General features: G+C 37.5%; 6 protein-coding genes across 7 annotated transcripts; 4 read left to right on the forward strand and 2 right to left on the reverse strand.

Annotated features, from left to right (window-relative positions):
* Positions 1 to 600: 600 nt before the first annotated feature.
* On the reverse strand, positions 601 to 4075 carry HMG1 (hydroxy methylglutaryl CoA reductase 1). Its single transcript, XM_012218174.4, has 4 exons — positions 2976 to 4075; positions 2570 to 2751; positions 1535 to 1881; positions 601 to 1431 (listed from the first exon to the last, which is right to left on the reverse strand). Exons 1-4 carry the CDS (start codon positions 3956 to 3958, stop codon positions 1189 to 1191), a joined length of 1755 nt encoding a protein of 584 aa, XP_012073564.1. The 5' UTR covers positions 3959 to 4075; the 3' UTR covers positions 601 to 1188.
* A 1042-nt stretch (positions 4076 to 5117) lies between these two features.
* Positions 5118 to 7843, forward strand: LOC105635171 (cinnamoyl-CoA reductase 1). The gene is made up of 6 exons (XM_012218175.4): positions 5118 to 5385; positions 5836 to 6005; positions 6109 to 6294; positions 6440 to 6602; positions 7132 to 7321; positions 7483 to 7843. Exons 1-6 carry the CDS (start codon positions 5136 to 5138, stop codon positions 7613 to 7615), a joined length of 1092 nt encoding a protein of 363 aa, XP_012073565.1. The 5' UTR covers positions 5118 to 5135; the 3' UTR covers positions 7616 to 7843.
* Positions 7844 to 7987: 144 nt separating this feature from the next.
* Positions 7988 to 10450, forward strand: LOC105635172 (cinnamoyl-CoA reductase 1). The gene is made up of 7 exons (XM_012218177.4): positions 7988 to 8282; positions 8550 to 8750; positions 8927 to 9096; positions 9250 to 9435; positions 9569 to 9731; positions 9902 to 10091; positions 10197 to 10450. Exons 2-7 carry the CDS (start codon positions 8636 to 8638, stop codon positions 10330 to 10332), a joined length of 960 nt encoding a protein of 319 aa, XP_012073567.1. The 5' UTR covers positions 7988 to 8282; positions 8550 to 8635; the 3' UTR covers positions 10333 to 10450.
* A 1798-nt stretch (positions 10451 to 12248) lies between these two features.
* On the forward strand, positions 12249 to 17100 carry LOC105635173 (RNA-binding (RRM/RBD/RNP motifs) family protein). Of its 2 annotated transcripts, XM_012218178.4 has the most exons (8): positions 12249 to 13279; positions 13532 to 13655; positions 14033 to 14162; positions 14999 to 15035; positions 15152 to 15389; positions 16018 to 16128; positions 16236 to 16335; positions 16651 to 17100. In XM_012218178.4, exons 1-6 carry the CDS (start codon positions 13049 to 13051, stop codon positions 16113 to 16115), a joined length of 858 nt encoding a protein of 285 aa, XP_012073568.1. In that variant the 5' UTR covers positions 12249 to 13048; the 3' UTR covers positions 16116 to 16128; positions 16236 to 16335; positions 16651 to 17100. The 2 variants fall into 2 exon arrangements, with proteins under 2 accessions (XP_012073568.1, XP_089581827.1); XM_089725701.1 differs by lacking the exons at positions 16236 to 16335; positions 16651 to 17100 and adding an exon at positions 14669 to 14709.
* A 537-nt stretch (positions 17101 to 17637) lies between these two features.
* On the forward strand, positions 17638 to 21110 carry SWI3B (switch subunit 3). Its single transcript, XM_012218179.3, has 6 exons — positions 17638 to 18004; positions 18087 to 18514; positions 18929 to 19339; positions 20008 to 20146; positions 20579 to 20709; positions 20801 to 21110. Exons 1-6 carry the CDS (start codon positions 17776 to 17778, stop codon positions 20981 to 20983), a joined length of 1521 nt encoding a protein of 506 aa, XP_012073569.1. The 5' UTR covers positions 17638 to 17775; the 3' UTR covers positions 20984 to 21110.
* Positions 21111 to 21256: 146 nt separating this feature from the next.
* Positions 21257 to 23300, reverse strand: LOC105635175 (Photosystem II reaction center PsbP family protein). Its single transcript, XM_012218180.4, has 9 exons — positions 22977 to 23300; positions 22769 to 22872; positions 22611 to 22667; positions 22327 to 22407; positions 22157 to 22239; positions 21993 to 22068; positions 21803 to 21921; positions 21653 to 21697; positions 21257 to 21502 (listed from the first exon to the last, which is right to left on the reverse strand). Exons 1-9 carry the CDS (start codon positions 23216 to 23218, stop codon positions 21476 to 21478), a joined length of 834 nt encoding a protein of 277 aa, XP_012073570.1. The 5' UTR covers positions 23219 to 23300; the 3' UTR covers positions 21257 to 21475.
* Positions 23301 to 23828: the final 528 nt, after the last annotated feature.

Below are 23828 nucleotides of genomic sequence, written 5' to 3' on the forward strand. Positions count from 1 at the left end.
TTCTAAATGTGAGTTCACTCTTTAAGAAAAGTATAAACTATGTGACCATCTTTATTGGACATTAATAAATTGAATCATAAATGGATGAAAGTTCCGTCACGAGCACTTGGAAAGAGGCTTTTTAGGCATTGAAAGGAGACCATCCAACAGAAGGTGAAGGTGACGGTTCAAGTGAAAGATTAGAATTTGTATGAACGTGACGTGTTGGATTCAGAGCAGGTTCATAGTTACGCGTTGAGATCTAAGCATACATATGATATGGGAACAGATAGAGCATGCCGAGTTTGAACTCCTATTGCCATTGATACCATGTGAAATATGAATAGAGGATTATGGATGAGGACGTGGCGTACTTCTCTTCACGAAACAACTTTGGTAATGGGTCATTGGGTTGATCTTGTCCATCTATACCACATGCTTTATGAATGAATATACTTTACCTTTTTCTCTATGAAGTTCTACAATTTCAATGTAATATTATACATCAATCATTAAGGAAGTTGAAGGAACACCACCTAACAAAACTGCAGCTTCAAACAAATTTCATATTTGATCTACAAGAATGCATCTCAACCTTAGATCTCCAGAGTCCAAAGAAAATTGATTTAAGTCACTTTACAAGGCAATTTAAAAAATTTGAAAGCAATTTTGAATAATTACATGCCAAAGAAAACAATTAGCCTCGGGCTGTCTCATTCTCGAAAAGAGACGATAGGAAAGACATATAACTAAGCAAGCAGCCACTTGGACCACCGCATTTGAGAGGCTCTGGAGCCCCAGCTAGAACACAGCAAATACCAAAGACAAAGAACAGAGAATATATATTCAAGATTAACAACTACCAACGACACAAACACATACCAAATAACTGGGTGGGGGATACCTTTCACTCACAGCTCCGAGGAGATTTTTCTTTTCTTTTCTTGTTTTTTTTTTTTTTTTTTTTAACCGACTACTCACAAATGGAGGAGGGGTCAAAGCATGAATCCCCTGTCTCAACACTTGAATATAATAGCAACTTTACAGCTATGAATGAGAGAAGCAATCTCACATGGGGCACCAACGCTTTGATTTTTTTTTTTTTTTTCTCTCTTGATCCCCATTTGTCTTTTTTTACCTTCCCACAACCAGTCTCCTCCACTTCTTATTTCTAAACCCTTTTCATTGCTGGGACCACTTTCTTTCCACTTATGATGCAACTCTCGATACATCTTTGCTGGATCTATTGTATTTCATGTGGCTGTTGACAAGCTGCCCAGCTGCAATGGCAGACATCAGAGACAGCTCACCGGCCAAAACTGAACCAGCTACTATGGTGGCAAGGAGCCTTGAGTTTGATCCTGGTGACTCTTTGCTTGCCCCCTTCACCCCAAGCAAATTTAGACAAGCAGACTGAGATGCAAGTTGAGTTCCTCCTCCAACTGTACCCACCTGACAGAACAAAGATAAGTTAAATTACATTATCCTCAAATTACTGAATAACACTGCAAGCTATGGTAACCATGATTAAATGAAAAGGTTCAAGTCAAATAACCTCAATGGAAGGCATTGACACTGAGACATGGAGATCCTTTCCATCATTAACAGCTTCCATCATCGTAATGCAGTGAGAACTCTCAATATTCTGTGCTGGATCCTGGCCAGTTGCAATAAAGATTGCAGAGACAATGTTTCCTGCATGAGCATTAAACCCACCCAGAGCACCAGCAATAGCAGAACCAGCAAGATTTTTTAGCATGTTGAGCTCCACTAGGGAAGCAACATTGGTTTTTAATACATTTTTCACCACCTCTTCCTTGATAATTGCCTCACAAACAACTGATTTGCCCCTTCCTTCAATCCAGTTTACAGCAGCAGGTTTCTTGTCCGAACAATAATTTCCTAGCCAATTGAGAAAAAATATAAATCATAAATCCATGAACAGAAAGAATACTGCAACCAAGGAAAACACCTACTCCTCAAATAATTTCTAACAGTAAAAGCACTCGACATCCAGAAATTTGAAAAGAGCATCAAAATGACTATTTAGTATTTCGAAGTAAGAAAATGAGTGAACGAAAACTTTCAAACGCTTTCCACAATATTTGATCAATGAACTGAGTTTCATGATGTTTTCAAGACAATATGAAAAGCATGAAAAAATGAGCCAAAATTATGACAGAAACACACTTCGTGTCTCCTGTACAAAGGAGAACTAAAACAATATGTCATCTGCAATTTTAGCATATGCTTGAACCACAAGAGTAATTGTGACAAAAATAAATTAATCAACCTAAACAGAAACAATACTCGGATAAACATAAAACTAAGAAATGAAGATAATGACAATGATTGTGATAAATTGATAATGACGCCAGACGGGTAAGTTTTTTAAAACTGAATACTGAGGTTAATAATTGAAGTGAGGAAAACACATACGTATATGTTTTTATTATTTAGACAATTCGTTATAAGCGTCAATGAAAAACATAGCCAGAATTGCAGCATCCAATTCAAAATTTTCCAAGGAATTCTGGCAGGTGAAAGAATAACCAACATATAAACTTTAGAGATAAATAAAGGAATTTACCTGAGATGCCAGCAAGACGCATGTCAGGGAAATCATTCTTAAGGAATTCAAGAACGTTTTGCACCCCTTTGGAAACCATGTTCATCCCCATTGCATCACCAGTGCTGCAACTAAATCTTACATAAACATTCTTGCCGGCAATAGCACATTTAACGCCTTGGAGCCTCGCAAATCTACTTGACCTGCAATATTAAGGATCCAAAATCGTTTCAATTCACTTGACTAACATGTTTCGGATCCAAAATCAGTTTTATTTTCCCCTTTTTTCCTTCAAATCCTCAACACCAAAAACATATCTACAAGTTCTTTGGTAAGATGTCTAAATATCTATCAACATCACAGAAGAAACAAAAACATTAACATTAATAGAACAAGCGTTTTCAAGAAATCCTATAAAAGAACGGACCTGTTAAAGACAACGGCCAAGGTGTCAAAATTTTCAGGATTCTCCAAAAAGAACTTCAAATCTGCAGCTCTTGTCACTGATTCAAAACGAACAACAGGCGCTCTTGTCATGCAATCTTTCAACAACACGCTGGTAGCCCCACCTGACAAGTAGATCGCCTTACACCCTCTATTGGTGCTCGCCACCAAACAACCCTCCGTAGTCGCCATCGGAACAGAGTACTCGCGTCCGTCTAGCAATAGCGGTCCCGCAATTCCTACTGGAATCTGCACGTATCCGACTGGCATTTCACAGCACTGCCCTAGAATCGACTCGTAATCGAACCCATCCACTGGTAAACCATCCAGCGACCTTCCTGTCGTCCTTTGCAAAGCCTCGCGTCGAATTGTTGCCGCTCGTTTGCAATCCCCGAGCTTTGATTCCAGAGAATAGGAAGGAATCGTTCCATTCACGACGGATTTGACGATGTTTTCGTCATCCTCCGAGGCTAAAGGTGCGACTATGAGATCCGGAGGCGGCAATTTGGGAGGTCCGGTGGTAATGGTAGCGATAGTTGCGGGAGGGCACGTAACGAGACGGTGATCTTCGTTGATAAGGTAGGCGGGATCCGTATCGTCGAGGTCCCACGCATCATGGGAGGCGCGTGCAATAAATGATTGAACAAAATCGATTCCAAAGAATCCGAGGAGATAAATGAAGGAAGCAATGAGGGAGACAATGGCGGCAATCTCAGAGAGGGTAACGATGTGGAGGGGAGTAGAGTTGCGGATCTTGTCACGCCACCGGTGGAGAAGGTAATATGCCACCGAGAAGAACAGCGTGAAGAAAATTGCATTAGTAAGATACAGTGGCAGCGGAAGGGCGTCCGACGCTTTCGGAGTGGGAGATGGAGAGCGGTCGTCGGCTACAGCTTGCCTTTGGTGGAGGCCACCTTGCGCGGAGGGGGAACGCGGTGGTTTAGTTGGCCGGCGGTTGGGGTCCATTTAAAATATTCCGGCGAAAAATAGAAACAGGGAGAGAGTAGTTTTATTCCACAGGGCGTACAGTAGTAGTTGGTCCGCGTATCTGCGTTGGCGGAAGGAGGGAACGAGGAAGGAGCGCAGTTTTAGGACATTTTTTATAGGAGGAGGGGGCGCTGTGCCCACACATGTGGCGTGTGTGACGTGTCGTGGCATAATTTATTTCCAAAATCACGTTTAATTAAAAATAAAAAGCGATAGATATCAAACACAGCCAGTAATTCAACTTCAATAGGTTGGATTTCCTTTTCTATCCAAACATTTTGTGTCTTCAACAGGTTTTTAACTCCTTGTAAGGATTCCAGTCATAAATGTTGAACAGAAATCTTGAGTATTTACAGCTTACGTGGTGCTCGGGCTATTTATATATTCGGCTGTATTCATACTCATCAAACATACTCTAATTAAAAGTCAAAAACATACTTCCATGGTTCCTACATTGAATAAAATAAGGAAAAATGAGAAATGAAATTGAAAATTCTTATTCTTATAATTAACAACCAACAACATGTAATAGTTAGAAAAATAATAATTGGATTATGGTATGCCTTATGATAATTTAATAATTGGATTCACATGCAATTTACTTGTGTTGCATTTTAGTGTTGTCGTGATATTATTCTGCTTCTGGTTCAAATCTGCAGATGTGATGTTGAAGACAGCCACGATTATTTCCTGCTTCTCCCTACTTTACTTTCTTCCAAATGATTGACTTTACGCACAAATAATTCAGAAAGGACAGTAAACCAATGACTTTCCATTTTCCATTTTCCAAACTTTTGTCCCAATATAGATTGTAATTCAAATTTTGCTTCTTTTGTAAGTAACCTTTTATATGATCCATTAAATTCGTAAAAATTATTTTAATTGAAAGACTTGAATTTAAATTTTTTATTTATTTATATGAAAAACCGATTAAATCTCATCTGTTTAATATTTATTTATTTATTTAATATATAAAACTCGTTATCTAATGTATCCAACCATTAACTAATTAAAAACAAATCATTCACAAAAATTACTTTTAGGAACAAACCGACCTAATAAATAATCACAGTATGATTGGAGTAATTTTTTTTTTTTTTTCTCTTTATGCCACATTTTTCAGGACAAGACTAGCATCACTCTCCCCAGTCCGCATATGTCGCATTTAATAAACTGTAGCAGATCCTGCCACGTGCAACGGTGGGAGAAACAACTGGAACCCTGCAGATTTAGATTACTCGCACGAAGATTAAAGAGTCGGGAGTTGACCGGCCGCCAGGGATTGAAAATGGCGGCAACAAAGGGCAAATTGTGCGTGACAGGGGCTGGTGGATACCTGGGTTCTTGGGTTGTCAAGCTTCTCCTCTCTAGAGATTACATCGTCAATGGAACCGTCAGAGAACCCAGTAACTAAAATCTCTTTCCAGCTCGATTCTTTTTATTTTCCTTGCATTAGAATCTGTTGTTTTTCGTTGTAAAAATTGTTGTTTCTTGATCAGAAATTACTTTTTATTTTATCATTCATGCTCTAACTACCAGTTTACCTGCGATTCCGCGTATCCCCTCTCCCAAATTAGCAAATTTTGGCCATTTTGCTTTAAACTAATTGCGCATTCTGTTTTGAACATATGAGTTGTAGCCATTTTTATATTTAGATCTTTCGGTTTGTATTTGTTGTTGATTCAAACATGCAGGTGTTGTACGGGCTTCATTCTTTGACCGTTTTATTTTGTGGTAGATTGCTTTGGCACTAAAACATGTTGAACTTTTTGTTTCTTGTCAATTTCTTTTGCCACAGTTATTTTTCTTCAAAAAAACCTGCTTTTTCATTCAAAATTTTCAACAATGTCATGCAGCGGATAAGAAATATGCTCACTTGAACGAGCTCGACAAGGCATCTGATAATCTCAAACTTGTGAAGGCAGATTTACTGGATTACAACTCCCTTTATTCTGCTATTCAAGGATGCAGTGGAGTACTTCATGTTGCTACCCCTGTTCCCTCCTCTTCGGTAACAAATCCCGAGGTAAAATGCTTAACTGCAAAATATTTTTCAGTAAAATCCCTTGAATACATTGTTAGTTATTGTTTTGATTGATTCAGAGAATGCATTGTCTTCATGGTCTTAGGTAGAAATGATAGAGCCAGCTGTAAAGGGCACGCTGAATGTGCTTAAAGCATGTGCTGAAGCAGAGGTTAAGCGCGTTGTTGTCGTGTCCTCTGGAGCTGCAGTATCGATGAACCCGAGCTGGCCCAAGGGTCAAGTGATGGACGAGAGTTCTTGGTCCAACAAGGAATATTGTAGAACCACTAAGGTGATAAATTCCAAAAGTAAACTATTTATTAAACTTATATTTCTACATTATGTATTTTGTGGTGATGCTATTGAATTCAGAAGTATGTGTGAATTTTCCCTTTTCTGTTCTTGCGCTATAATCCATAGTTCTTTGTTTGTCCCAGAATTGGTACTGTTTTTCAAAGACTGAAGCAGAAAGTGAAGCTTTTGAGTACGCAAAGCAAAGTGGGCTTGATGTTGTAACTGTTTGCCCTACCTTAATTTGGGGGCCAATTTTGCAGCCCACAATAAATGCAAGTAGCATGGTTCTCATTAAGCTTTTGAGAGGTAATATCCAAACCACATCCATGATACAATTTTGTTTGGGCATGTATCCTATTATGCGATTGTCATATAATTGTTTCATTCATTTATCTGAGGGCTTTGCTATCATGAAGTGATGATTATAATTTTAAGATGAAATTCTGTGCTTGAAAGTTTTAATCACACCTAAGGAAATTGGCATTCAATTGATAGCAATAATGCTTTCATGTCTGCACCATCTCACAAATTTATGCTGTTGCCAAGAAGTATATTGCCATATTTGCTGATGCTGTTTTTCATACTTTGAAAACCAAAATTTTAATCTAAAATATTGATAATCTCTGTTAGCAAGTACTTTACCTTCTGTCTTGTACCTTTCATACTATTCAAGTGTGCAGTTTTGTTGATCAGCAAGTAACTTGACACTAGAGTTGGTGCATAAACCATTTAGGTTTACTCTGATCTTTTCTTAAACACTGGTTTGTTGAGTCTTTATGTTTATAACTATTTTCTTCTTAGTTTTAATTAGTGTTTTGTGTGACATGCCTTGCAGAAGGATATGAGTCAATTGAAAATAAGTATAGGATGATAGTGGATGTACGCGATGTAGCAGAAGCACTACTTTTGGCATATGAGAAGCCTGAGGCTGAAGGGAGATACATATGCACGGCACATGGGACTAGGACAAAAGACCTGGTTGAGAAATTGAAGAGCATATATCCTAACTACAATTATCCGAAAAAGTAAGTTCTTATCACCTAACATTTGCTTGGTCAAGCAAATTATTACAGTTTATGACTGATCTATTGTTATAATGCAGTCATTATGACTATATAGTTCAGTTATTCCTACTGGCTCATTTTTTTGCATGGTACTTCGCTACATATCTTTTTGTAACTTGCAGCTTCACAGAGGGAGGAGAAGAACAGAGGTTGAGTTCAGAGAAGTTGCAAAGACTAGGTTGGAGTTACCGTTCACTGGAGGAAACTCTTGTTGACTCCGTGGAGAGTTATCGAAAAGCTGGAATCTTGGATTAAGAAAGAGCATAGATATATGCTTTTCTGTCCGTATTAGTTTCAGTTTGAGGATAGGTTCAAGAACTGATATCTGTAAGATTCATGAGTCTAGTTCATCATTTTGCTTAAATAACAGAAGTTTTACTTCTCTTTCTTCTATCAGTGAGATGTTAAATGTCACAGTTCCAAGCTTTCCTGTTGTACTCTCGGATCAGATTATTCATAAATCAAGTTTATGTTTTGTTTTCAGCTTGCCTGTTGTACTCCCTGTTTCCCCCAACTTCAATTGTTCAGATGGGAAAAAAATGGAAAACATACAATAAACCTTCAAAACCGTGAAATTGCAATGGCAAATTTAAGATTGTCTTGTTACCGGTTGGCGCATCCTCGACGCTAGGTTGAATGGTCAGCTTCAAGTTTGTAAATAATAGTTAATAATGGTGGTAATAATCTATCCATATTTTAAAAACAGAAAGGGTTATTTTAGCAGTCAAAGAGATTAATTCTTTGAATGGTCAAAATTGCCCCGGCACGACATCTAATGTTAAACGTATCCCATCTCTGAACTTTTGTTTCCTCCAAAGTCTTCACATTTCGATGCAGATGCTGTCTGTTTCTTTTTCAAACCAATCCGAATCATGACGACAGCAGGAAGGTCTTGTTCCATTTCTTGATTTTCTTTGTGCAGGTAAGTATGCAAAATTGCAAAATTTCTATCCAAATTGTCATATTGGATTGCTCATCGTTTTACTTGTTCTTCTGTCTTCATGCATCAAATTTAGACAGGCTCTGGTTTTCTTTTCCGCAACTGTTTGTAATGTTTAAACTATTTCCAGACAAAATTTCCTTGTGCCTATGCGGATCAATCATTTTCGTTTCTCCTCAACCACCCTAAAATCAAGATTTTAACGGGACTTCTTTTTTCTTTTTTGAATATTTTCTACGCTCATTTCAGAACTGTGATTCCATAGAGGGATAGAATATCCCAGAATCTGGAGTTAATTCACTGTTAAAGAAAGAGCGACCAATTTAAAAGGCAATATGTCAAACAAAGAACAAGTATGTGTAACAGGTGCAGGAGGGTACTTGGCATCATGGTTGGTGAAGCTTCTCCTCTCAAAGGGTTACATCGTGCATGGAACAGTGAGAGATCCAAGTAAATTAGATTCTTCTTTCACTATAACGTCTTTTCTCAATCTCCTTAACAATTGCAAATAGTATTCCTGATCATCTTGGCATATATCCATTTCCATTCAATCTTGACAACTTGGCATATATCTATTTCGATGCAATCTTGAAAACTTTCTTTCGCTTTTGATTTTTCTTTTGAAGGTGATAACAAGAATGCACATCTAAAGAAATTGGATAACGCTACTGAGAATCTGAAACTCTTCAAGGCAGACTTGTTGGAATATGAAGGTCTTTGTACTGCCATTGAAGGATGCATTGGAGTTTTCCATGTTGCTAGCCCGCTTCCATCTCCTGGTGAATATGTTCCCAAGGCAAGATTTTTGTAAATTCAATTTAATTTTTAAGGCCCGCAATTTATCGACTCCTTTTGCTTTTTAATTGTGAGAATGGCCTATGCCATCCGTCTATGCTTTCATGTGCCATCTTTTTGCTTATAGGAAAAGGGTTATGATAACTTTCTGCAGGAACAACTTATGGAACCCGCTGTCACTGGCACGCGAAATGTGCTCAATGCATGCTCAAAGGCTAAAGTGAAGAAAGTTATTGTCGTGTCCTCTGTTGCTGCTGTTGCACTAAACCCAAATTGGCCCAAGGAGCAAATCATGGATGAGGAGTGCTGGTCTGACTTGGAATTTTGTGAGGCAATTAAGGTGTCAAAACTTATAGTAGCTTTAGACGTGCATTGATTGAATTCAGTTTTGGCTCAATCTTTATCAAAATGAATAATTCCTCAAATTTATGTTATTCTCAAACACAAGTTAATATACATGTTATGAACTCCAGAACTGGTATTTCCTTGCGAAGACAGCTGCAGAAAAGGAGGCTTGGGAATGTGCAAAGAGGAGTAATCTGAACGTGATCACTGTTTGTCCGTCCCTAATTATAGGGCCATTGCTGCAGCCAACCATGAACGCCACTTGCTTATATCTCCTAAACTTATTGAAAGGTTTTGATTTTTCAAAGCTAGAACATAGATTATAACAGAAGAATGACCAGAAAGATGAATCCCAAGATTAGACATGAAAGGAATTACATAAAAATTACTCAACAAAAGTATTGTTTTTCCTTTTTATCACTTGGGTTTTATTCATTTAATCTTTATTGCCATGGAAACAGATGGATCTGAGCTAGTAGAGAACAGAACCACTCCTCATGTTGATGTGCGCGATGCAGCAGAATCGCTGCTGCTAGTATATGAGAAGCCTGAAGCAGAGGGAAGATACATATGTTCATCTCATGAGATTTCAACTCAAGATTTGGTGGATAAGTTGAAGCTGATGTATCCCCAATACAACTATCCGAAAAGGTATATTGAGTTATAAGCAATTTGCTATCCAATCGATCCGTGTGCTTACCAGAAAGGTGAGTGAACAAGAATACTTGAGACACGTTGTGCTTTGTTTCTTGACAGTTTTAGTGAAGGGATGGTGTGGACGAGGGTGAGTTCAAGAAAGTTGCAAGATTTGGGATGGAAATACAGGCAATTGGAAGAGACAATCACTGATGCTGTCAAGAATTATGAAGAGCGTGGAGTCCTAGCCAGTTAAAAAAAACTAGCTTATTGGTTATTTTGAAGCAGCCACAGTTTACCATGTTAAAATTATGTGTACATTGCAATGTTTTTCAAGTTGGTATCTTAGAAGACCGGAGAAAATATTGGGTTCATATTGAGATATTTGGGATTCAAAAGCTTTAGCTGAATTGGGTTCTTACAGGATAATATCAAATCCCCATTGTTTGTTTGGCCTAAAATGATAATTTCTGAAAAGCAACAAACCAAGCTCTGTTAATTGATGGAGTAGTTTTTGTTTCAGTCTTGCAAAATAGAGTAGTATAGGCTCACAGATGCTTTCCAACAGCAAAAAATCATCATCAAAGAGACAAAAAACATCCCTCGTTTTCTTCGAACTAGTTCTAAATTGTTATCCTGTCTCTACAAAATCCAATCGCTCTCCTCTAAGTCCCTAACCAGAACCAATAATATAACAATGGTAATGATAAAATAAAAACTGATTTAAAAAAAAAAAGAAAAAAAAAAGGAACACTCAACGTCCATCATGTTGTGGTCCCGATAAGAAACTGCGCTGCTGGAATTCTGGCCCAAAACAGGTGTATTGGGCCCTAGCTGGACCCAAACCCTAGCCACTTGTTTTAGAAATGACTCACTCGATTGAAAATCCACTAGCCTGAAAGTGACCCTTGGCCCTCTTAAGCCTATTGAAATTACCTCTCACCAAATTCACTTTGACTGTTCCATTTTAAGCCAATCGGAGGGTGATGCATTTCCCTGCTTGATGGACTCGACCTCTCTTGATCGCAGCCAGAGCAAAACTAATATATATATATATATATATATATATGTATGTATATCATATTAGTGTATATACACCCACCCCACCCGTTTAATGAAAGAAAACAATGATGCATGTCGCGAGAAGTATAACCCAATTCCAATAGTGAGGGTCCCTTTCTTTTTCCTGACTTTAGTTACGTGCGGTTCCATTATAGCTTCGTCCAATTCCAAGGTCATTAATTAATATACAAATCTTCTTTTACAACATGGTAAAAGATAAGGGGGTTTTACTTTTTACCATGTAAGACAATCAAGTCTTTTTCACTGCTGTATTATACTATATTATCACCTGCATAAAACGACCAATCTTCATGGAATACAGAGAAGGTTATTTATTTTTAGTAGAGGGATTATGTGTGTACTGTTTGCCGTTTTTGTCTTTATGAATGCAAACGCCAGACAAAGTTGTTATGAAGTTTAGTTACCATTTCACATGTGCCAAATATTCAAATGTTTTTACTTTTAGTGGCTAATAATTTTTTTTTTTTTTTTACTAAAAATATGCAAACCAACTTTATTTAAATACCATTTTAGTCCAAACACAACGGTCAAAATGTGCGTTTGATATAATTAATGGTGAAGTGGTCACGAGTTTCACCTTTAATTTTAAATTATTTCTAAAAATTATCTTATAATATATAGAAAATTTTTTATATTTTATCTATAAATTTATATATATATATATATTTTAATTTCGTCTCTTAAATTTTAAAATTTTTGTTAATCCTTTTTGGTTGACCTTTTTTAACTGAATTAGTGTATATGCGAAGGTAAGTTTTTCTCCTCGTGGAATTAATTAATTGAACTTTGGCTTAAACTAATATACAAGTAACAAAGACAAGGCTTATCTTTTTCTTTAAAAAGAGGGACTAGGTTAGGCTTATCTTATTCTAACTGTAAAGCTTCAAAGCTAAGCTATGAATCTGGAAGTTGAATGGGTAGAAAGCACTGCAGCAACGGACAACAGCAGCAAACTGATAATACTAATAAATATTGATGTACGGGCAGAACAAACAAATTAGGGTATGGGAGAGAGAGTGTGAATTTGTGTGTAGGACCCACATCAGCTCCCCTTCCAAGCTGTCGAGCTTTGTTTGAGAAGTCTGGAAGACAAAAAGGGTCCAGCTTTCTTTCACATTTCTTCTTCTTCCTTTTTTTGCTCTCTTGCTCTTCTTCAGTGCAAAAATCATGACTTCCCTTCACCTTCTCACCTCTCTTCATCCCTACAGTCATCATCGACTACCACAATAACACTAATGGAAAAGCGAAAAACGAAATAGTATTACTGTTAATACAGTTATTACTATTTCCATATAATTAATTACTACTAAAGATTCTTTCTTTTACACCCATTCTCTCTTGACCAACTTTTTCCCTTACAAACCCAAGCCCACCTCCTGCTCTTTCCATCTTGTTCCACCCTATTCCACCACCGACCTCGTCCCTCTCTTGGCCCATCACACCTCAATTCTAGGGTTTTTTTTAATTTTCTTTCTATTTCCTTTTTCTTTTTTTTTTTTTCTTTGCTTGCTTTTTTTTTTTTATTGTTATTTTTTCTTGGCCTCTTCAATACCATCACTCTGCTTTTCGATCTTTTATTTCTTTGTCAAAATTAGCGTACCTTGTGTAGTGATCCTCCAATAATTCTATGGATTCTCAGTATATTTCATCCAATTCTGGGGTTTTTCTAGGGTTTTTCTTTTAAGATGTGGCTTAGTGTCTATTGGGTCGACTTTAGTATCACTTAATCCTTTCCAAGTCGATAACAGCCATCTTTTTATACTGGAATCTTCCTTCTTTTCACCTCAGCTCGAAATCCGGATTTGCAATAGGTTCTCTTGTCTTTTATTTTCTTCGCTTTTTTCTTGTTATTCCTTTAGGAAATTCCGTTTTCGTTTTCATTTCAATTTATGGCTTATCAACCGATTCCGGGTCCTAGCTCGGGATCAAGTTCGAGTTCAGGGTTCCAATACTTGAATTCTCCTTTTGGAGATACTACCTATACTAAGGTTTTTGTTGGGGGGCTTGCTTGGGAAACTCAGAGCGAGACTATGCGCCGTTATTTCGAGCAATTTGGAGAAATTCTGGAGGCCGTTGTGATCACCGATAAGAATACTGGCCGATCAAAAGGCTACGGCTTTGTGAGTATTTACTTTTTTTTCTTCTTTTTAAGTTTTCATTTTCTGGGTTTTGTTATCTTTAACGTCCAACCCAATAATTCTTTATAAATTATTCGGCATATAATCATATGAAGCAAGAAATTTAACTAATTCCTCTGTGCTAGCCAATGCTTGCCAACGACCATCTTATACATTAATTTTATAACTGGGTTTCTTCAATGGCTATTGAATGACTTGATTTTGGTTCTGGTTGTATTTGTGTGGAGGGTGTAGGTGACTTTCCGGGAACCAGAGTCTGCTAAGAGAGCATGTGCTGATCCTACCCCGATTATTGATGGCAGACGGGCAAATTGCAATTTGGCTTCACTTGGACGGCCGCGTCCACCACTACCTTACGGTACTAGATCATATTTACTTTTCCAAACGGACAACCGGATGTACTGAAATTTGCTTTACTTGGCAATTGGTTGAGATATTTTAGTTGAACACCAGCTTAATGCAAGATGATGAGAACAATTAATTTCAATGTTCGAATTCTGTCAAAAGATTGATATGCAAGAGAATTGATACTTGGCATTCCAGCAATGTTTGTAGTCCGCTTTCTTTACGGCAGACACACACATTCATAGCCAAACAATATCTGTTATATTTGGACCACTTTGTCTCTCAGTTCTTGGTTTTTCCTTGTACCTATTCTTCTAATGGCTATTATTATTATTATTATTGTTGTTGTTGTCTTTGTTGGTGTTATTATTATTATTATTATTATTATAGGACGTCTGAGACCAGCTACTCCATACATTGCAAGTGTACAAAACCCCCGGGGTACATACGTCGGAAGTTTTGGCTACCAGCAGCCACTTTCTTACAACTATCAACAAGGATTGATGTATCATCCTTATGGGTGAGTTTTATGTTATAACTGATAAGGCAAAAAGTATTACTATATATTGCAAGCTGAAGCAGAAGTGACTTTATTGTTTTGTTGCTACAGCATTCTTCCCTGCATTTTATTTCCTATACTTTGTAATTTTTCCTGCTTAATTTATTGTTCGTCATTCCTTGCCTATGGTTTTAGCATCTGTATTTGCTGTTCAATTATAGGAGTAGCCTTATTTCCCCCTCTTATGGTTCCATTTACCCATTAACCCATGTCATTAATTGGATCGACTACAGATAGCTTGTGGCCACAATTTTCAGTTTTGATTGGGCACGTGTCCTTTGCAACTACATTCTTGCTCTCTTCCTTCACTTTATTTATTCATGGCTCTTCGTACATGTGCCAATCACTTCATCAAACGCCAGTTAGAAGTTTTTAGTTGATCTAGGAATGTTATGTCAGTTCCTAGAACCCGGGGTTCTTTTTGCTCGAACTTCAGAGATGTGACATGGTGTGATTGGTAATTGCAGGAATGCAAAAAGTGATAGTTGCAGAGGATATGTGCCCCCAGGTCAGTGTTTGTTGAAAAGGCAAGGTTAGGGTTGTGGTTTTATTAAAATGGAGGAAAACCAGTGCCCAAAAGTTTTTGGTTTCAGCTGTTAGGCTTATGGCTTGTCTTGATTTACCCTTAATGCATGCTCAAAAATAGATTATTGATAGGATTGGTGTCACATCTAGTTAATTAAAAATCCATTTCCTTGATTTATTTATTATGTTTTTCTCCAATCCAATATCTTGTTTAAAATCCTGTGCCAATGCTGATGTTTTCAACCTCTTCAATGGCCATTTTGTCTACACAGATATGCAGCATATGGACCTGAATACGTCTATCCACAGGTAAATGACGGCAACATGGAAAATTATTTGATCTCAATGTTATATGTAATTATAATTTAGGAAATCTATAATGCTGACTCACATCCAATCATAATGAGTTCTCTTTCTACTGGTAGGGTGTATACAACCCTTATGCAGGTCAGCCGTACCTTCAGATATATGGTGTCCCTGGAGCAGTCAACACAGCAATGTATCCTTATGGACAGCTGGGTCAAACCCTTCCTGGAGGGCATGGTTATTCAACGGTGCAGGGGTATGCTATGCCAGGTCATCAGATTGTGCAGTTTGGTGGACCTAGTGTTAATCCAATAACAACTTCACCTATGGCCACTATTCAGACTCCATATCCTACAGGTAAACATTTAAGTTTGGGATCTTTTTGGTTTAAGTGGAAAAAAGGCCCTCAGTTTTGGGGTTAGTTTCAACTATAAATTCACGTGGTAGTAGTTGCTACCTTTGAAAATTGATTTCATAAAAACTTGTTCTAGTTGATGAATTTTTTATTTGCACACTTAATATTTCAAGATTGAGTAAACATTGAAATCTTAGAGGGACTTGAAATTTTAAATAGTTTCAGGACTTAAATTGTCAATCTTTTGGATTTTATTGATGTTAAATCTATATCTCAGAACCTTTTTGTGCTTGTGCCAAAACTTTTACTATACGAAGTCAAACAAACTTGAAGAGAAATATATCAGAGTTTCTCTTTGTTTAATAGCTGTTATTGACATCACAAGTTTGCTCTGGAAAATTCATCTAGAAACATAAAACTAGAAATTATGTGGAAGGCAAGAAAGAGAGAATCTGACATCTGACAAGGGCATACATAGTTTTCGTATTTTACTGATGGATAAACAAGCAAGTAAACAGATCTAAACTCTCCCTTGATCATTCAGGGACAAGATTGTGAAATTTTGGTGGTTACATCAAAATAATTTTCCATGAGATAAAAATGATAACATGAGTGCATTGGGTTTTCCAGGTATAGCTGCACCTGTTCCAGCACAACCTCCGTTTATAGTTCCTGCTCCTTCTCCTCAGTATATGCAGGGCAGCGGTTCTGACCAAACAGCTGGGTGAGGGGTTGATCAAGGTGAGTGGCATTTTTCTATTGTTGGGTCTGACAATAAGTTCTGTTCCTTATGTTGCCGCCACTAATGTGTTATGGAGCAAGATAGTTATCTCAGTTTTGTTTTGCAGGTATCCTTAAGACTGCAGCAGGACTAAGAGCAGCGGATCTGCTACTTGAGTGGCGGGCTTCGGATCTAGCCTTGCAAACTATTTATTTTGCATTCTAGAGGTATCTATTTTCTTCCTATGCACTCATTACTGATAACTTGAGATTTCAATTAAATAAAATTAGTAATTTGAAGAACAAATTGCTGTCTCGTATGTATATCCTCCCACACCTTGTGCCGCCTTTCAACATGCTTGGAGTTGGTCATGAACAAATTTAGCCATGATCAAAATTGAACTAGGTTTTTGTTTCAAACAAATTTGCAATATTGACACTCAACTAAATTTGACTATATAGGGAAGAACATGCATGTCCAAATTCCATATTTATTTGCAACAATTTATGTGATTGTTGATCTTTAGGTTTTATGTTGTGCAGGTCATACATAGTCGTTCTCACCAGAGAAGTCAGATGTCATGAGTTGCTCCAAACGAGGAGGAATGTGGAAGATGCCAACATTTCTTCCTTTACCCTAGTGTATCAAAAACCTCGTGTACTGCAGGATCTCAGGACGAGGTCCAGGCAGTAATGCATTTTATGGATGCTGGAATCGGTTTCTGGCAACTGTAATATTAGGAATAAAACTCTGTAAAAGGAAAAAAAAAAGATCATGTTAGAATCAACATATGATTCTTTTATACTGTTAGTCCCAGCATTTGGGTGTATAGGATAGTCTCTGGTGCCTTTTGTCGGTGAACTGCATTGTATTTAAAACAGAGTTTTGTGCATACCAGTACTAGTAGTAGCAGTAGGGGTTCATTTCATTGGATGCTCAAAACTCTTCTGTTTATGAAAAGCCATCCTCAAAGCATGAGGAAGCTTCAGTTATATTTGATGATTTGCAAAGACAAACACCTATTCACACGCTTTATTTTGGCCCACCAAACACCTAAAATTCAAGAAAGAATGGTAAAGCTTAGATTTCACGACTAATGGGTTTGAAATTTTGCAATGGAAAGTGTGATGTGATTCTTCTTTTTTCCTTCAGAATCTCTATTTTGCACGAAAGAGTTACCTGAAAATCATGTGCGCTGACTAGCCCAAAATCATGTGATGTGATTTTTTTTCTTTGTGAAAGAATATGATTGATACCCTTAGTATGCAAAATATGTTTGTTAAATTGGCTTTCCTTATATTAAATCGAAATGGGAAAAAGATTAGATTTTGTGCGTCAATCAAATAAATTGAGATTCACTAAAAATACCTTTGACTCATGAAGATCGAGAATCCCTAACTCTGAAGAATGGAGCCTAAAGTGACGATAGAGAAACAAAATTTCACTTTAGCCCAATCTCAAAGAATTTTAATATTTTACCCTAAATATAGTCTGGTGGTGTATTAAATACGTAGAAAGGACAGGTCCGTTTATGAAATGGGTATCAGTCGACCCACCCAATTAGTTGCGGCACGCACAGGAGAAGCCGAAGCCGGCTATTTGCGTTGCATTTGATTTGCTTATTTCCCTCCTTCGCTCCTTCTTTCTGGCCCTCAATTCACCCAGATATGGCCTCACAAGCATCAGCATCCTTTAAAGACCCGCCCGGACCATCCAACGCAACTCCGCCATCTCTCAAGCCCAAGCTTCCCCAACCTTCCGTTGTATCCGGCGTCGCTGCCACCACGCCCTCTCCCATCAAGCCCGAGGTTCCGACGCCCTCCACTGCCGTTCAACGGCCACCGCTTGCGCCTCCCTCTCCTGATGCCGACGTGGTCCAAATACCTAGCTACTCCAGTAAGTCTGGTCAAAATCTCTAGATACAAAATGCATATATATTTATGCATATGATTGAAGTCTTTAACTTGTGGGTTTTTAGGGTGGTTTTCGTGGAATAGCATTCACGAGTGCGAGGTCCGATTCCTTCCAGAATTCTTCGATTCGCGGTCGCCTTCTAAAAACCCTAAGAATTATATGTACTACAGGAACTCTATCATTAAGCATTTCAGGCACAATCCTTCGGGTAAGCTCACCTTCACAGAGGTTAGGAAGACGCTTGTCGGCGATGTTGGCTCCATTCGCAGGGTTTTTGACTTCCTCGAAGCTTGGGGTTTGATTAATTATTCGCCTTCAGCTTTGAATAAGCCCTTGAAGTGGGAAGACAAGGACTCTAAGTCTACTTTGCAGGGCGGTGCTGATGGTGGAGGCAGTTTAGCTGATTCTACTCCTCCTAAGAGGGACAGTTCCAAGAGATTATGTAGCGGTTGCCAGTCTGTCTGCACCATTGCCTGCTTTGTTTGTGACAAAGTAAGCTTCTCTCTTTAGCTAAAAAATTTTAACTTGCTGTGCTCCTATTGCTTCCTAAACAGCAGAGAAGAATTTGAGCTCGTAAATCTTTTGTGCATGAATAAAATGAATCAGTAATTAAATTAAATTATACTGTTACTGGCTACTGTATAGTTCCTTTTACTTCATCCCTCGTCCCAGTAGTTGGAATCTAAGACCTTGAGGGACCTTAAGTTGTTGTACGTTAACCAAGTTTGAGTGAGTGTATATTTCCTTCACAAAACAAGCCATAGGTTAAGGTTTAAACTTCACCAAAATAATGAAGGTTTCTTTCACATATAAGCATTGAGGATGGAATTTATCGATTCAGGGGAAGAAAAAACTTCATGATGTGGGATTTATTTTTGATCTTTGCAATATGTATTTCTTGTGCAGTATGACTTGACCCTTTGTGCCCGCTGCTATGTCCGAGGAAACTACCGTGTTGGTGTCAGCTGCTCTGATTTCAGGCGGGTTGAGATCAGTGAAGAAATAAGGACAGAATGGACAGAAAAAGAGACATTGCAACTTCTGGAAGCCGTTACACATTATGGTGACGAGTGGAAAAAGGTTGCACTGCATGTTCCTGGTAGAAGTGAGAAGGACTGTGTTACTCATTTTCTCAAACTTCCTTTTGGAGAAGAGTTTAGTGGTTATGCAGAATTGGGAGAACCTTGTAGCAAGTATGACCAAATAAAGAGCTGTAGCAACTCTGACTGTGGATCAGAAAGTATTGGCTCCTCATCTGCATGTAAAAGGATGCGCCTAACACCTCTTGCGGATGCAAGCAACCCAATAATGAGTCAGGTATGCTTATTGGGTCATTTCAAAGCTGCAAAAGGGAAGAAAGTTCCTTTTTTTTCTCCTTTTTGTGCCAGTGTTTTGGCTTTTTTTTTTTTTTTGATTTTGAAGAGAGGGGGGGGGGGGGGGGGGGGGAGGGGAGGGGGGTGGGGGAGCGCGAGAGCAAAGGACCAAGAGCACATAAGTGGCATCTATATCACCTTGTTTTCTGATAAATTCTATCTAGGTGAGATCATTGCTACTGCATTGGCATTTCAAGAACAATTTGAGGTGTTTCATACAAAGTGGTCCTTTGTCAGCCCTTCTGCCATAGTCTTATTTGTTTTCAACTTTTTTTCTTCACCACTTTGGTTTTGGGGCTTGTTTCCAAAATTCACTTTGTTTGATTTCCATGCCTAAAAGACTTGATTTTGTTCTGTTTTTGTAAGAAGAGCTTCTGAGGCTTAATCTTCCTTTTGTAAAGTTTGAACCTATAGTTTGCTCTTCAATCAACCAATCAAAGCTGAGCGGGTTGATCTTGTTTTGTCGTTGAAGAAATTTTTAATTTATGATCATTAATTTTGATCTGCCCTTTTATTATATATGCTGGCTGCAAGGAAAATACAATTCTATTTTGGTCTTGTTGCTCTCCAAGCTTAGATCTAGGCTGATATGTTCTTTTGAAATTTACACAGGCTGCTTTTCTATCAGCTCTGGCGGGTACAGAGGTTGCAGAAGCTGCTGCTCGGGCAGCTGTAACAGCTTTGACTGAAATTGAATATGGAGCAAGTAAAGGCAATATTGAATCTCTTTCCAGGAATACAAGACAACAAGGTATAATAGCTTCTTAGTACATATGGAATATGAACACTGATCGATGACAGATTTGTGCTCCCTTGGTGGGTTAGGGTACTAAATTTGGCAGCAAATTCCTTGGGCCAGCCACTAAATACTGAGTAGCATTAAGGTTGGTTTGGGTAATTTTTTTAATATTAGTGTAGAGAGGGACATCAAGAGAGATCTAGAAGCTTCACATATTAATGAGTGGCATGGTCATTCAGGAATCAGTGACCTTGTGATTCTATTTGGGCAAGGTGTAGCATGAATTTCCCTTTCCAACAATTTTTTTTTTTTTTTTTTATGTTCTCAGGAATGGTTTTTAAGATATAAATTTTTTCACATAGATCCTCGCAGACAAAGTCTCAAGTGATTTGGCATTTTACTTTGGCACCTTAGGCCTGAGAATTGTGATTTTTGTTTGTGCAGTTGCTGGTGTTGCCGCTAACGGTGACACCAATCTAAATGCATTGGAAGGAGCTTCACTAGATGCTAATTCACTGCCTGAGAATGAAGAGGTAGATGCAGAGAAAGCAATTTCCAAGATTATAGAAGTGCAGGTGCGAGACTGTCACTAGTGCTTGCTGTGCTAAATGATAAATTTGATGACCAAAATAACGAGTTCTCTCTCTGTCCTTTCTTGTTTTCCAGATGAAAGAGATCCAGGATAAGATTGTTCATTTTGAGGAGTTGGATTTGCTGATGGAAAAAGAGTGGCAACAGTTGGAACAAATTAAAAATTTGCTATTTGTTGACCAGCTTGCCCTGTTGTTTCATAAAAAATCAACATCAAAGACTGGGGAACGAGTGGAGGAAAATGTAAGAACAGATTGATGTTTTAACATGTTGTATATTCGATCAAATGCCAAGTTTATTTCCTTCTGAGGCCTTCCCATTTGCTTTGGCTGTGGTGTTCTCAATGCTAATGAATTTAATATAATATTTTAGGGTCCCTTCGCCATCGTTATTGCAAAAATTTTGTATCAAAATTGAAAGTAGTTCTGGTGGTCAAATGAATGTAGTTACTTGCAATTCAATATCAAAAATTGATTTTAGAAAAAAGTTTAAAATGTATTAATTTTGGGACGAAATTTTGATCCAATACAATTTGCAAAGGAAGAACATTTTGTATTTTTAGACAACTATGGAGTATTCAATACATACATGAACTGTATTGGCCAGGCAGTAGCTAGCTCAATGGTTTCAGAATTATACACCACTGCCCAACCATCATAGTGGATAAAGAAAAACTAAAACGAAAGAATGATCAATGTAACCTGTACCGGCACATTCTGCCCTTGTTTACTTTACGGCCATTCATTTTTTTCAAATGAACCTGAAGGACGAAACAACCTGCAAGGCCAGGTAGAATTTAGAAATTCAAGTGGAAATCTGAAATTTCATGCGGCTTTAAACATTCAACAACTCTGGGGCTACTAGTCTAATCGCAAAGATAAGCCTTCAAACTAGAAAAAAGTAAAAAACTCATCCGTTTGAACCTACCTTTTGCACCTTGGTACCATATTTCTCTGATTCTTCATCCACAAACTGCATCAATGAGGATTGTTATGGGTTGAGAAGTGGAAGACTAACTTACACAATAAGGTAAAATGAACTCCATCTGTGTGTATGTTTTATTTCATGTACCCTCACCTGCCCTGTCACTGTATATAGTCTGTTATACCAACCATTGGATGCCATTCCAAGGGCTGAAAATAAATGTCTGCGACTTTCGCCTGGATTTTGTAGTGTGTATTCAATGTAATAAATGCCTATCAATCATTTAGAAAAAATGATATTAGTGAACCACCATCAAGTAATAAGAAAGCTCAATAGTCATTACCTTTAGAAGATTTGCAGTCGATGAGTTTTGCAGTAACGCCAGGCGGCCTTTGCCAGCTCCTGTCCAATCCACTGACCTGAGAAGCAAACACAAAACTCGTAAACAAACATAAGCTCTTTTCACAGAATGAGCTTCCTTCCCATTAGACACTGCAAAAACCCCACCAGAGTTTCTGCAAATTCTTCCACTTTGCCAAACGATTCCATTCTTGTAAAGTCCGGACCAATCCCCGTTATCGCCACACTCACTATAAAAGCAATTTCAAAAATTGTAAAAGTACAATCACATGATGAAATAATGAATCAATCCATCAGGAAAGTCTTGTGACTAGTACCATTCGAATTTGAATCTTCATCTGGGTAGAAAGCGGTCACTGATTTAAACCCACTAGGTTGTCCTGCACCTACTCGCCAGTCTGTGTCAACAATTTAATTGCTTGTTTTAGCACTAAGTGATTCCACAGACCAATATTCTATCTAAAGATACTAAATTTACTTGACATTACCTCCCACAAAAGCTTACTATATATGAACTAAATGGTTCCCATTTGGGATAAGCTACAACAAAAAGATTAAAAACATGTTTATTGGTAATAAACTTGACATTACAAGAATTCACCTTGGGGAATCGATATCTGGAACTTGTTGGCATCATCACTATAAAGGCGGAACTCATCTAAGGCCAAAAGACCTTTCAATTAGAATATTGCTCTCCGATTTAAGCTTCAGAAATTTTTATACTATTAATTACTGACAAAAAAAGAGAAGAACAATTACCGATATCTGCCAATGCATTTGAAACGATTGCCGGAAAACTAAACCCAGTAAATATAACGTTCGAAAAAAGTTCTCTTCTTCCAGTTAATTCTTGATTCCAAAAACTACAAATATTTCATTAGAAAAAAAAAAAATTAAGATGAGAATCCATAGATGATTATTAATGGGTGAAAAACAGGCCAGAAAAGAAGGTTTAACGTGAGATTACAATAAAGGAGGTTGCTGTTCTTGTTGTTCTTCTGCTTGGTATGAGTTGCTGCTGCAGAGGACCTGTTGTTTTCTGCATTTCTTAGTACCCAAAGAAATTGAAGCAGAGAGCAAATTATGTTTATGGTTAGGGTTAGGGTAGGGTTTCAAGGCATAGGGAGCTGTCTTGTTGGATAAAGATATGAAGTAGCAATTGCAAGGACGCTGTGACACCCAATTACAGGGTAAAGAAGTAGACGCCATGGAATTCTGATCTGACTGGTTAATGCGTGCTCTGCTTTGACCCTTTCTCTATTAACTTCTGAATTCTGACGGCTGGGTCTCACCGGCTACTAACGGTTTTTTTTTTTTTTTTTTTTCTCGACTATATTAACGGTTTTTAACTACCAATTTTTACTGTCTTAAAAGTAAAAAGTTAGTACTTGCAAAAATTTCTAACTTCTGATCTTTTAGAAACCGAGTTTTATTGTCTGAAAAGTAAAAAGTTCGCATAATTAATTTATAATAATAGAAAAATTAATTATAAACCAAATAAAAATTCAATCGAATTTGAAGAATTAAATTGAATATTTGTCTTAACAAAAAGGACTTTTATCCTTACAATTGTGCCCTTTTCAAATTTTTAGAATCATGGCAGAATTAAAATAAATTTCTAATGCTCGAAAATTTTTAATTGACAACAACTTTTAAGGTATTATTATTATTGTTTAGTAGTGTATAAAATCGAGAAAATAGAACACAAAGCGTTATCTTTTAAAATTTAGTTAACACTTAGTAAAATAATTAATATTTTCGAATATTATTATTATGAATAAATAAAAATTAAATTCAATGGAAAAAAGAAAATGCATAT

The sequence above is a fragment of the Jatropha curcas genome, chromosome 9, assembly GCF_041381405.1.
Source record: "Jatropha curcas cultivar XTBG-Jc1 chromosome 9, XTBG_Jcur_1.0, whole genome shotgun sequence".
Lineage (NCBI taxonomy): Eukaryota > Viridiplantae > Streptophyta > Magnoliopsida > Malpighiales > Euphorbiaceae > Jatropha > Jatropha curcas.